The following is a 14,301-nucleotide window of genomic DNA, read 5'->3' on the forward strand; positions in this document are numbered from 1 at the left end:
CATGCTTAGGTAATGGAGGAAATAATCCCATGTGTGTACATATCTATCTAAATCTCAGGGCAATGGGGCATACATGGGTATTGGAAAATGGCTTGCTAATGTGTTACCATATTTCAATTGACTTTGTTCCAGGCGTACTAGCAGCTAAACCCAAGATCGAACTGAGATCAGTGAGCGTACAGAAAGGCAGACATCCATCCATGCTTGTGTGCAGTGCATACAACTTTTTCCCCAAGCAAATCCTAGTCACATGGCTGAGAGACGGCAAGGAAATCACTTCAGATGTCAGTTCATCTCAGTTGATGACTGATGGCAATTTTTATTATCAATTCCATTCTTTCCTGGAGTACACGCCAACATCAGGAGAGACAATTACCTGTATGGTGGAACACCCCTCCCTCACCGAGCCAATGTTTCAAGACTGGGGTAAGAGTGTTTCATTATTTGTGTTAAATGATTCAAATACATTATCTTATTATTATTACAGATCACTGTCATGGACCTTCAAATGTGCTACTCCCAAGTCAGTGCACAAAAGGAAAAATAAATAGATTTAAGAGAATATCCACAAGAATAATTGAAGAGAAACATATTTCAACATAAAGTAGCAGTTTAGAGATAGTGACGTTTCAGTGTACTTAGAAATAATTCAGTTCAAGTATTGTCCATAATAGACACACCGTATGAGATGTTTCTAAGACAAGATTTTCCCCAAAATGTAGACCCCTCCCTTCCAGAGTCAGAGAGGAATGAAATAATAGTTGGATCGATTGGTTTGCTGCTTGGCTTAATCTCCTTGTCCTTTGGGTTGATCCACTACAAGAGAAAGTCTGCGGCACGCACCATTCTGTGCCACGGTAAGAGTTCTGCTGCACAGAACGCAACCTAGACAGTGGTGGGAAAAGTAAAAAAAATGTTTTATTTAAGTGAAAGTATCAATACTGCAATGTAGAAATAAACTCCGGAATTAAAAATGTACTTGAGTAAGAGTGCAAAAGTGAGAAAATAGCTGATCTACAAGCTCACAACGCATTGCAATGCGTTGTGCGCTTGGTAGATCAGCTATTTCTGATATTCCTCATATGACAAAGTACATAGGGCTTAAGTGGTTAACCTTCATGGTTAACCTTTTACTCAATTATTATAATATGTTGTATTGTCTGGAACTATTTGTTTTTATGCTGCTGCCTATCTCGGCCAGGTCTAACTCAAAAAAGAAATCCTTTAAATACATACATTTACTATTCTAAGGATATAATCTGATTTCAACAGATCGGGTGTTGGTTCCTATTGAAGACCTTCCAACTGTAAGGATGGATGAATCCGAAGAACCAGCACTGTAACTGGTGTGGTGTGTGCATTAATGTAGTGCTCTGAAGAATGATAATATGCTGTTGTAAAATTGCCTCATGATCGCTCATGATCATAGCAAAGTTCTTTCTTCGTTGTAAAACTGTCTTTTACTGCAATTGTTCTGCCACTTGTATTTTGTCTTGGAACGAGATGTCATAGGTCAAAATAGGAGTTTCCTGCATGCCAATCAACCTCAAAGGTCTCTGGAATGTAGCAAAGTGCAGTTATGAACCTGTAAGTATACCTGCAATTTATTAATTCTGGGGCCGGATAATGGTACAAGTGACAACATGAGCTAAACAAATAGGGAGAGAAGCAGAAGATAGTGAATAAAATGGGAATAAGGAACAATTACTTCTTTTTTTTTAAGGTTTTGAGTTTATTGTTACAAGCCTTATTGAACAACAGCAGTCTGTTTTGGGGATAGATACTGTAGTTTATTTTTATTTTGTCTATTGCGTCATGTGTATTATTTATCCTTCTGATGATCGACCTAACTCCCTTTGTTATAAGCAGTCTGTAAGGTAGTCCAGAGGGATCTTCTGAGTATGACAAATCTAGTACAATTTAGTTTGAAAGCATTGAATTGGTGAAAAAATATCAGTTAAAGTATGATTTTGGCTGCAAACTCCAGAAACATGCATTTCACAGATTTTGGGGTCAGAAATAATGACAAGTTCAATTTTGGTGGATTAACTATATTTGTTTGCTACTGATCTGGCAAAGAACTTGTTGAAGTTGTATTGTGTGATGCATCAGGGTGTATTGCCCATAATCAAGAAAGCTGTTTAACACACTAATCTAAATAATTGATTTGTGAAATATATATTTTTTGCGTGCTGATTATCAATAACAAATAGCTAAATGTTTAGATAATGTAGTTACAAAAGGTTGAAAAGTAACATTTAACAATAAAGTGGGGTCTGGGAAAATACATTTTCTACAGGAATGCCTAAGACACAGGGGTCATATAACCTCAAATAAACTTCCTTGCCAACCACCTTCTGTACAGTGCAATTGCTTACTTACAATTTCCTAAAAAGTGCAATGTAATTTGGGAACTGTATATGTTTATTTCTGAACCAGCGAATTCTGTTGTGCTATAGCTATTGTCCAGCACATCCACAAAATGGTGTTATATACAGTAACTGGTAGAAAAGAGAAGGAAATTGGCACATCCACAAACTGGTGTTGTATAACTGGGTAACACTTTACTATAGGGTGCGTAAAGTGTTACCTATAACTGGTGGAAAAGAAAAGGAAATTGGCACCGATAAACAAGCTAAAGGGGAACTAATAGTGAAGGCATGAGGAAGAAAACCAAACAACACTAGAGCACTGGCGACAGTTGCGTGACAAGATAAACGACTGTTGACAGTAGTTGTCTTCCATCCCTGAACATCAAGTTGAATATCAGGTTTGGGCTTATGTTGATAATAAAGTGGGCCTAATGCTGTGATAGAACCATGCAAGACATAACACTTACATTACGTACACACAAGCACCACACTGTAAGCAGCAGCAGACTGATTTGTCAGGGCCCAGTATATTTACCACTTTAAATATGGAATTCCTATTTTGGGCATGTCATTTTACGCTATAACTTTACATCCCGCTATATACTACTATCCTATTGCAAAATTCTATTGTAAAATCGTGTAAAGTCGTTCTGTCCGTCCTCATTATTTTGTCTCATCAGTGGGTTCACTATAATCGATCTGTACTTGCTTGCTCATGGCAGTGACATGGCATATGAAGGGAGTGAGGAATGTGATTTTTCATTTTTCCAAAATGAGCGTGTTTTTTTAATCATTTTTGTTTACTCTCACTCAACTGCTGTAGGTGGAGACGGGGAGAGCAGGTGTTTTTCAATCGACACATTGTTCTCTCCTCTTTATAGTCACATGCTGTGCTTAGACTCAGGACTGTACACATACACAACACATGAGAGAACTCCAGCAGACAGAGAGAGCTGGCTCAATGGTGCAAAGTTGTAAACAACTTTGATTACCTACCGGCACTATAGGAATGTGGTTCAAATCTGGTTCACAAAAATGTCTGTTTCCATGCGGTTTTATTCTGTACAGACTTGATAAAAAAACAACATGATTCCAATCTGGATATGCCAAAAATCCCATTTGGGCCGACAGTGTGTCTGTTTGAGACTGACCATTGACGAGACACACAGATTGTCATGAAAATTTTTGTTGTTGTTGATTTTTGGTTTGATCATTTTCTATAAATGTTGTATCTGTACTTTACACTATATTTGTACTATATACAGGCTCAATAATTAATAAAAACTTAAAATCTAAAAAAGGTAATTTGCCATTTTCATACAAAGTATAAAATGCAGTGTGTCTCCTCAGCCTGTGCATATTATATTTATTATGAAAGTCATTGTTCTATGCTGAATTTCATGTCTGAGTAAACACATTGTGTGTAAGATTAACATATTTACAATTTTGTACATTTATATTTGAATAGGTTGTCCTTCTGTAAATTATTACATGCAGCTACATTAAATAATCGGGATCATCCGTATGTTCCACAGGTTCTATGTTCCCCACATACCTTAGGGTTAGGCCTATAGAGGATATGCGTGTGACATCATCATCAAACCCGGAAGTTATGCAGGAATGCCTACTGACTGTACTGAGTGTCAAAAAAATACTTTCTGGCCTTGACAGCCCATGCATCCAAACAGAAAAGTCATATCTGATTGCATTAAACAACATTAAACAATGTTAAACTTATTTTGCATGTTTCTTTGCCACTCGATTTGCCACTCGATGTGCCATTCACTTTAAGCATGCGCATATCCTCTATAGGGTTAGATTTAGGGTTGTAATCAGGGAACGTAGAACCCAGGGAACATAGATACGCTCCTGAAATAATCACTCATTAACATCAGAATCATTGCATTTCTCTTTACTAAACTATTCCATAGGGATTGCATTAAAGTACAAGACTTTGACAATGAAATAGTATATGTCCCTCATTTTTCATTGCACATTATGAAACAATTAAAACATCTTGAACATGACAATACAATTATGTGTCAGACAAATTATTAATCCAGTAGTTCCCAACCTTTATTCTTTGGAGCCACCCCTACTTACATCTGACAAAAGCTGAGACCCCCACACACATGCATACACATTCAACCACTTATTTATGTCCATATAAAGGAGGAACATACAAGGACACAAATATTATAGGTGCAGTAAGGTTACGTTCACAAACTCATGGCGTCTTCATGATACAATAAGCATGTCACTCAGTACGCTATGGGTATAAGTAACAGCATCTCCGCCATACAGTATATGGGGTTAGCCAATTAGAGCAGAGACTATTGCCAGCCTTTTTGCCTTCTTTTTGGGCATCCCAAGTTGTTGAAACCCTCTAACAACCAGTGTGTGGGTATAGTCCTAAAAACCTAAAACCTGGCTCTGAGATGGTAGGAGTGGTTGGAATTTAATGACCTTGGTCATAAAGGCTTCCTCTAGGCTAAGGTCAAAGGTGCGTGCCATGTCTAATACAGACACTTCCCTGGACAAACACACACGCATGCATGCATGCACACACTTGTTTTTCAGACATGTTTACTACTTAAGCCCTATACTGTATATACTTCTCGTACGACAAATACAGAATATAGCGATCTACAAGTTCATAATGCGTCGCACCGCCACGCGTTGTGAGCTTGTAGATCAGTTATTTTGGCAATTTTTCAAACTTTGAAAGTGTTTTCTGTATTAAATGTTGGACTGATTTCCCATTCAGAGCATACAGGCAGACAGTAGATGAAAGTAAGCAATGGTTTTGTTCAACATGTTGACACAAGGCCTCGCTGTGATCTTTGGCGCCCCCCCAAGAGAGGCTGGGACCCCCGGTTGGGAAGCACTAAGCCACACAGCTGACAATAAGGCACTTCATGATAATGAGAACCAGACTTCCTGTCCTCGACTGTCAATGGATTCCTCAGTAGTCATTTCAAAATGAGCATTGTAGGCCCAGACCACTGACGTAGCGGTCCGGGCACCCAGGCTCCAAAGTAGCCTGACAGCATGGCCGGGGTTCGAGTCGAGGTCCCGACGGCCTTTGCTGCATGTCACTCCCCATCTCTCTTACCATTTCCTATCAACCTATACTCCTATCAATAAAGGCATAAAAAAGCCCCCAAAAATCTTCCAAAATAAATAAAACTTAAAACTAAATAATCTTTAATTTAAACTTGACCAGTGACAGCTGATGCAGAAGACAGAAAGCAATGTGTTTGTGAAATTAACAAACGTGTATGGATTCAACATTCATCAAACAAACAAAGTACTTGCTCCTCCCTTTTGGGAGGAAAAAAAAAGGAAGAAAATCTCAAATTTCCTTTCCCTCTCCCACCCACACAAATCCCCCTTTTTCTCTCCCACCCACACACATCCCTGTTTCTCTCTCATACGCAGTCCTGACCACTACATGGAAAGCTCGGACAGGGTGGGTCACTTGTTGTTTTCTCTGCAACTGCTTTCTTTTCCAAATGAATTTAAACTTTTTTCTCCTGCATGAAGGTATCAAATGCTGCATCACAAATGTTTGGTTTGCTTAAACTGGCAGAGATTTAACACTATAGATGCTGTTTGCAGAGAAAATGCTAATCTGGGTTGATGCATTATTCCTTGTCTACTCTCAGGACTAAAACCAGTGGCCGTTTGTTTGTTTTTTACAATGGAGAATACCGAGACCCCAGCGGGAGAGGGTACAAGAGGGAGCCGAGAGAATCATAAGACAGACCCCAACATGGTCATGGGTAGCAAGCCTTTACATCGATTCATCAGGGGAGAGCCTCGATCCCTCGGGGTGAGACTTTTAACAATCCACAGCCAGAGGAAATCAAAGACCAATATATAACTTTCTGATACTTAAAGCTGTGATGTATGCATGTACATTATTGTTGTGGTGAAAAGATATGCTCTTCTATCTCCCAATAACGGTTTTCTTCACAGAGAAATGATGTACACATCTGTTTACTTCAGTCCCACCACCCTCATCTCTTCATGTCTCCTCCCTAGATTGTTGTCATGATCTGTGGCTTTGCAGAGGTCTTGATGGGGTTTCAGTTGGCGAGAGACCCCCACGAGAACTCTACCAACATCTACATTCCCTTCTGGCAGGGGGCTCTGGTAAAGAACTTTTAATAGCTTTGCCTACTGTCAGGTTATTGTTTTTCGTATAAAATGGGAGGTTCCAAGAATGGTTGCATTAGGATTTGGACAGAATCCCTACGTATTTTAAAGTGATGTATTCTCAAACATTTCTGAAGATAAAGAAGTAAAACGAATGTAACTATTGTACATGGAAATCAGTCAAAGTCAAGTTCACTTGGAGAACAATATTTTGTCATTATACGAAACAAAGAATAACCCAAACTGTGGCATGTGAATCGGTGTGCAACAAAGTATAAAATAACACTGAAGTGGTCCATCTAATTGTTGATACATACATGTTTTTTATATGCAGGAAAACCTGCTTCTCGATTATTCGATTTTTCAAAAAAGTTGTAGCCCTAGACCAGAACATCTCAAACATAGACTAACGCATGCAACAAAAGGCAATGACCCAACAATGACTAACTGGGGGAGCAAGACTGATACACATGATCGCTGTTTACAAACCACATCCAGACAGCTGGGGAAGACATGAACGTAGAACTATGAAAACTAGAACATGGAACATAGAGATACAAGACCTAGATGAGACAGTAAATGAGGCAAACTCTGTGACAAAAAGTCAGTACATAGACGTTTTCGTTGTTTATTATTCATCTCGTCTGCCATGATTCTGATGATCACACACGTACAGAGTCCCTGCCTGCATATCGTTGATCAGGCAGAAACCTAATTTCGCCATGAATCAACTTTTTATGTTTTATTGTAAATGAAGGCCTTACTTCATCATACAAGAGTGTCGCACACAGTGAAAATAACAGATCTACAAGCTCACAACGCCTCGCGGTGCGAGGCGTTGTGAGCTTGTCGATCGGCTATTTTCACTATTTAAAATCGTTTTAAAACTAATAAGAAACAAGGAACGGTTTTGGACTTCCAAAGGTTTCCACCCAACAGCAACTATTATGCTGTATTTATTGCATTAACAAGTGTCAGTGATGCCACATAAACTGGTGTTGTGTCTTCTTTCAAGTTTCTAGTCTCTGGAAACCTCTCTCTCTACACTGGATCTCACCCCTCCAAGAAAATGGTGGGTCAAATATTGTTGTTCTGTTCTGATTTTATTTGACCCCTTTGCACAGCTTACATCACTTCAAGTCGATGCAACACACATTGAACCCCACGTTTCTCACTTGTATTTCTTTATCTTTGCCAGGTCACAGTGTGCTTCGCCATGTATCTGGTTTCAATCTTGGGAATCATCGTCTCTTTGAGCAACAGAATTGCCTATATGCACGAGTTTGGCCACTTATTCCATTATTCGTTTCGAGAGCAGGAGTGGACCATCTTCAGAATTGTGAGATATGACATATTCTGAACGATATAAGAGTGTTTTAAATCATAATAATAGTCCTATATGTATACAGTGATTCTCAAAGTGAGGTCTGGGGACCCCCAGGGGTCCTTGAGGGGGGTCCAGGGGATCCTTAGCAAAATTTGCTAAAACAGTTTAAGCATTTTATCCCTATTTTATACTATGCCTATTCAAAAATAGCCGATCTACAAGCTTATTTGTGAGCTTGTACGTTGGCCATATTTGAAAACTTTTTAATCATTTTGGAAATATTTAACACAAATCTTCTCATCTGGGGGTCCCTGGCACAAAATCTTTTCAGACGAGGGTCAGAGGCCAAATCCATATAAATGTGGGGGTCCTTGACATGCAAAAGTTTGAGAACCACTGATATAATTCTCTTTCGATAAAGAACAATAACAGTGAAGGTATCTCTCCTTCTCCTTTTCAGGCACAACTCATGACCATTGAAATCATATTGTCCATCTCTTCTTTGTGTGTGTCAGTGCTTCTCATCTTCCTGTCTGTGATGGCACGCTTAGCGCTGAAATCCACAAACACTCAGGTAAAATATCTCAAAACACAAAAGTTCCTGACTGCAGCCTCATCAACAGTCAGTTAAAATGTCATCTGTTACAAAGTGTCATGATTTGAGACTTTGTCTGGTGTGTTTTTACAATTTACAATTTAGGCATTTTGCAGGCTCTCTTAATCCAGAGCAATTTACTGTAAGCAATTTAAACACATGCATCAAATGCAGAGAGACAGTATAGTGCATCAATAATCTTGGATCACAGGTAAACCAAGAACCTAGCTCCAGTTGAACAATATAATATATATACTGCTCAAAGAAATGTAGGGAACACTTTGATCCCTTAATTATTTTTAGTTTTTAACGAAAACTGCTCAAAAGAATTAAGGGATCAAAGTGTTCCCTTAATTATTTTGAGCAGTGTATAAAATAAAATAAAAATCTGTACAATGAAACTATAGAAACTATAGGATGCCAGGATGTCTAACAGATGTTTAGAACATCTGTCTAAAATGAGCATCTCTTTTTAATGGGTTAATCTCCTCCATGGTCTCCATGTCTTCAACAGGTGGTCATCCAGCAGGTCCTGTCATCACTGAGTGGACCCACATCAACCTGATCTGAGTTCAAGGGCTGCAACTCTCCATTCTTTTCTTATAGAGATTAGATTGATTGAATACTTTATTAACAGTTTGCCCAAAAAATGGCACAGTGGGCACAGATTTATACAAAAGAATGCTAAAAGGGTAAACCAGATAAGCCCTCTGGGCTTGTTTCCATTAAGGTCCTGTGTATTCAATTCATCGAGACATTTAAAGACAACAATAATATTCAGTAATATGCAAAAACATCATATATACAAGTAGTAATAAGATAGAAAGATATATATATATACATACAGTAAACAGTTGGGGGTGGGGGGGGGGGTAGATTACTTTAATCAACCATGAATTACTATGATTAACCACTTAAGCCCTGATTTATACTTTGTTGCACAAAAAATAGCATAAATACAGTAATCTACAAGCTTGCTTGTAGATCAGCTATTTTCGCTATTTAAAATAAATTGAAGGGGGAAATAAAGCAACATTTCAATTTCCAAAAATCTGTTGCATCCCTGCCGGAGATCAATGAAGCATGATTCATGCAGTGGCAGGGTGCGGAGTGCAGACCAGCCCACACCAACATTGGGGACTCCAGGATTACCACCATCCACTCCCACCTATATCCAGCATCGTGGTCCGGAGTTCTGACTGATTGATTGATGGATCATACTGCTGTGCTTTTAACCCATTAAGACCTGAGGCGATTTAAAAAAAAAATCTAAATCCTAACAGTTTTTGGAGAAAACAAAATATATATATTTTTTTTTATCGCACTCGGTGCCGCACTATGAGCTTGTAGATCTGCTATTTTTGAATAGCCAAAGAAATCTAAAGTGACACAGATGCGTTCCAGGTATTAATGGGTTAAAATGTAAAATATTCAGTCAAATATTTGATTGACATTTTTAAAGCACAGCAGTATACGTACGATACCAAAGCCAAATGTATTAATCACAAAGGCTTGTGGTCCAATGTGAACCTTCAACATTTATACAGGCAACTATACAACATATGAACTGTACAAAAGATACATAACAAAAGTATGCAGTTCAATCAACTCATGTTGAAAGCATTCATTATATTCTGTAAATAGTATCTCCCACTGCTCTGTCTTCTTCAAACAACATGTGTGTGTGTGTCTAGTGCAGTGGTTCACACCCTTTTTAATTTCAAGGACTTTAACTCTGGGACCCTTAGCTACACTGTAAAATCCTCAGTGTTCATTTTACTCTAACTCTAAGTCTGTTTGGTTCCTATCAATGATTTAGCTGGGGACCCCCTTAAACCCCATCAAGGGTCCCTGGGGGTCCATGGACCTCACATTGAGAACCACTGAGTATAGTGTAGCCATTTTATATCAATGATACATCCACAGTATATGTTTTTTGGTTTCTGTTTTAAATAAATGCACACAGCTCCTTCTAGAGCTACTTTGAGAGACTCATTCTTTTTCTTTTTCTTCTTTTACATCTGCTGTTTATCGAAAATGTCCCTTATAAGGTAGGCTAGTTGATTTATTTGATTGATTTATTTGATTTGCACAACATTTTTGTATACATATACAGGACATGTTCATTCTTTATAGGGAAAGATTTTAGTTGTTGTGCCGGTGAGGTATAGGAAACCCTACGGGGGCTTATGAGAACCTCACCGTTTACATTACATATACTTTGATTTGTTTAATATTAAAAGCAAAAAACGAACAAAAACAAATACCATTTGTGTATACATATATAAGTTGTGAGGATTGAGAACAATTCATTCTTAAACTTTTGGTAACCGTCCAATGCGTCCATGGTTACAGGATGGCCTGAATGAAAGTTTATTGATTGATTGATTGAATACTTCATTAGACAGAAATGTAACAGCACAAGGTACAGTCAGACATTTGAGCTAAATTTGAGCTAAAAGGACAACACAAAAAATCCTGGGGACTTGTTTCCATTGTGGTCCTATAGTATTCAATTCATCAACATAGCATAAAAATTACACTAAAATACAATATCATCAACAAATATAAAACATTATACCAGTATGTACAGAATAGACAGTGAATGCCAACAACTTTCTAATCACAATCAAAATGATTTTGCTGAGATTTTTTACCAGACTGGACAGGCAGAATAATCATATATAGTGTCCTCGTGTAAATAAAATACACATTGTTATTTTCAGAGTTTCTGTTGTTGTGTACAGCAACAGTTGACATAACCAACAGACATAGGTAGGCTACTTCCTTGTGCATTTTGGAGAAGGGAGAAGTTTTTCCCCAGAGCAATGGTGGACAAATACATACTCAAGTAAATAACAGTATTAAAAAGAACAAATTAAGAATGGGTCTCTGTACTTATTGGAAAACACAACACAGGGAGATGCAATGATTGTGGGGAGGAAGAAACAGTGGAGCATGTGATGCTGCACTAGAGAATAGGAGTTAAAAAGAAGACAGCTAATTCATAATTTAACAGAAATAAGGAAAAAAACTAAGGAAAGGTGCTATTGAGGTATATTTAGTAGAGGACCTGGCTAAGATATGTATGCACTTCATTTAGGAGAGAATATCTCAACTGTTCTTGACTAATATGACCCCAAGGAACAACTTAGGAACGTTGACTAATTCTCTATCCGGGACGAAATACCCAAAATGACCACGCCTTTTTAAAAGTGACCACACTCTGTTTGCTACCTCCAACATAGCTGTATTTTCTAAACCGTTTGAGCTACAGATTACCTGAGGTGCTCAAAATGTTCAGAATATCCATGGCTAGATGGACATAGAAAGGCGTAAAATTTCTAATTTGATATTTTATGAGAAAACGGCCAAAAATAGCTTAAAAAGTCCACGTATTACATAAAACTATCTATACAACAACCGTCATACGTGAGCATTTGATTAATATAGATTTTATCAATTATCAATTGAGCATTTGATTAATATACATGTTATCATAAACAATTGAATGTTTGTTAACTTGAAATGCAAAATATAAAGCAAAAGTTGTTACTTTAGTTGACAGAAGTATCGAGGCAGCTTACATAATTGATTTCCAAATGGAAGATAAATTGCACAACAGCCAAAAATACACCACCACATTAATAGTGTTTATGTCACATCTCTTTATTTATAGGGTTTTTACAATAATCACCTCCTTTGCATTTGCAGTACATGCTACAAAGGGTTAGGGTCTCAGCTACCCGACATGGACACCCATTCTTACGTGCACACTTGCCACATGTGCAGGGATCTGGCAGGTCTTCGGGTTTTGAGGTCTCTATATCAGGGACTAATACACTCGCCCTTCTTACAAACCCGTAAGACTCTGCATTAAGCATACTGGTGGCATCTCTAAATGGGGCTTGGACCCACAGCTGTTGCTGGTAAAATGACCGCTTGATGTGTTTCTTTGCATTATTTGAGGTGCAAGGGGTTCTCTCAAAGTCAATCTTGAGGGCACTGCTAGAAAATGAAGTCATCAAATGTCTCCAAGTCAGTTCTTTTGAGACACTTGACCAAAAAACGTTCTGCCATCCCTATAGAACTTTCTGCTATTTGTGGGCAGTCAAAGTTTTCGATCAAAGTTGAATAGTCTGCTTTGCGGACAGTGTTGAGGGCTGCGAGTTTGGTCGAAATCTTGCTTGTGGTATCACACCCGGTCAGCGCATGGAGTGCTGGGAGACATTTTGTGAGCTTATCTCCCAGGGCTTTGCATACATCATGCAGTGACACTACTGACCTTTTCACCCCTGAGTTGCGGATCAGCCAGAGCTCTTGGAGGCCAAGATTTCTCCAGTTCACTGTGAAGTGGTACAACAGGCAAACAAAGACATCTGTGTCACCAGATGACAGCGTCAGTGATGTAGGTCTTGTCCGGTGACTAACAATGTCCTGCACATGGAACATCATCCTGTCATCAGCTTCCTCATGTGTGCAGTTGAGCTGAGGGAAGGGAGAAGCACACCCCTCTGACACAATCCATGCCTGTGGTGATACCAAGGTATAGAGGTTTTGTCCATGCGCTGACCGGGTGTGATACCACGAGCAAGATTTTGACCAAACTCGCAGCCCTCAACACTGTCCGCAAAGCAGACTATTCAACTTTGATCGAAAACTTTGACTGCCCACAATTAGCAGAAAGTTCTATAGGGATGGCAGAACGTTTTTTGGTCAAGTGTCTCAAAAGAACTGACTTGGAGACATTTGATGAATTGTGCTTTGACACATTTTCTAGCAGTGCCCTCAAGATTGACTTTGAGAGAACCCCTTGCACCTCAAATAATGCAAAGAAACACATCAAGCGGGCATTTTACCAGGAACAGCTGTGGGTCCAAGCCCCATTTAGAGATGCCACCATATTCTTAATGCAGAGTCTTACGGGTTTGTAAGAAGGGCGAGTGTATTAGTCCCTGATATAGAGACCTCAAAACCCAAAGACCTGCCAGATCCCTGCACATGTGGCAAGTGTGCACGTAAGAATGGGTGTCCATGTCGGGTATAGCTGAGATGCCTTGTAGCATGTACTGCAAATGCAAAGGAGGTGATTATTGTAAAAACCCTATAAATAAAGAGATGTGACATAAACACTATTAATGTGGTGGTGTATTTTTGGCTGTTGTGCAATTTATCTTCCATTTGGAAATCAATTATGTACAGTAAGCTGCCTCGATACTTCTGTCAACTAAAGTAACAACTTTTGCTTTATATTTTGCATTTCAAGTTAACAAACATTCAATTGTTTATGATAACATGAATATTAATCAAATGCTCAATCGATAATTGATAAAATGTATATTAATCAAATGCTCAGGTATGACAGTTGTTGTATAGATAGTTTTATGTAATACGTGGACTTGAGCTATTTTTGGCCGTTTTCTCAAAAAATATCAAATTAGAAATTTTACGCCTTTCTATGTCCCTCTAGCCATGGATATTCTGAACATTTTGAGCACCTCAGGTAATATGTAGCTCAAACGGTTTAGAAAATACAGCTATGTTGGAGGTAACACACAGAGTGTGGTCACTTTTAAAAAGGCGTGGTCATTTTCGGGTATTTCGTCCCGGATAGAGAATTAGTCAACGTTCCTAAGTTGTTCCTTGGGGTCATATTAGTCAAGAACAGTTGAGATATTCTCTCCTAAATTAAGTGCATACATATCTTAGCCAGGTCCTAGACTAATTTGAGTATCTTTAAAGTAATCAATTTGATAGAGAATATTTTGATTTTTTTCCTCTTTTTTTAAATGAATTTAGGTAGGCTATATTAGTAGTGGTGGAAAGTAACTAAGTACATTTACTCA

At 38.5% G+C, this 14,301-nt stretch overlaps 2 protein-coding genes across 5 annotated transcripts in view; both read left to right on the forward strand.

Annotated features, from left to right (window-relative positions):
- The window catches only part of LOC311060658 (rano class II histocompatibility antigen, A beta chain-like), a 36,085-nt gene extending 31,505 nt beyond the window's left edge, over positions 1-4,580 (forward strand). Inside the window, exon 5 of the mRNA XM_084078916.1 lies at positions 2,317-4,580. The gene's annotated coding sequence lies outside the window, so the exon portion shown is untranslated. The remainder of the gene's footprint in view (positions 1-2,316) is intronic.
- Positions 1-10,450, forward strand: part of LOC311060663 (membrane-spanning 4-domains subfamily A member 15) — a 20,214-nt gene extending 9,764 nt beyond the window's left edge. Inside the window, exons 1-8 of one of the 4 annotated variants that reach the window (XM_084078929.1) lie at positions 723-857; positions 1,273-1,351; positions 6,041-6,207; positions 6,420-6,530; positions 7,549-7,605; positions 7,732-7,872; positions 8,321-8,434; positions 8,970-10,450. In XM_084078929.1, the coding sequence (XP_083935055.1) occupies positions 1,318-1,351; positions 6,041-6,207; positions 6,420-6,530; positions 7,549-7,605; positions 7,732-7,872; positions 8,321-8,434; positions 8,970-9,020 (675 nt within the window). In that variant the 5' untranslated portion in view covers positions 723-857; positions 1,273-1,317 and the 3' untranslated portion in view covers positions 9,021-10,450. Of the gene's footprint in view, positions 1-722; positions 858-1,272; positions 1,352-5,613; positions 5,845-6,040; positions 6,208-6,419; positions 6,531-7,548; positions 7,606-7,731; positions 7,873-8,320; positions 8,435-8,969 lie in introns of those variants that run through there. The other 3 variants (XM_084078930.1, XM_084078931.1, XM_084078928.1) reach the window with 3 other exon arrangements.
- Positions 10,451-14,301: the final 3,851 nt, after the last annotated feature.

This window comes from Gymnoscopelus microlampas, assembly GCF_963454915.1.
Source record: "Gymnoscopelus microlampas genome assembly, chromosome: 14".
Taxonomy (NCBI): domain Eukaryota; kingdom Metazoa; phylum Chordata; class Actinopteri; order Myctophiformes; family Myctophidae; genus Gymnoscopelus; species Gymnoscopelus microlampas.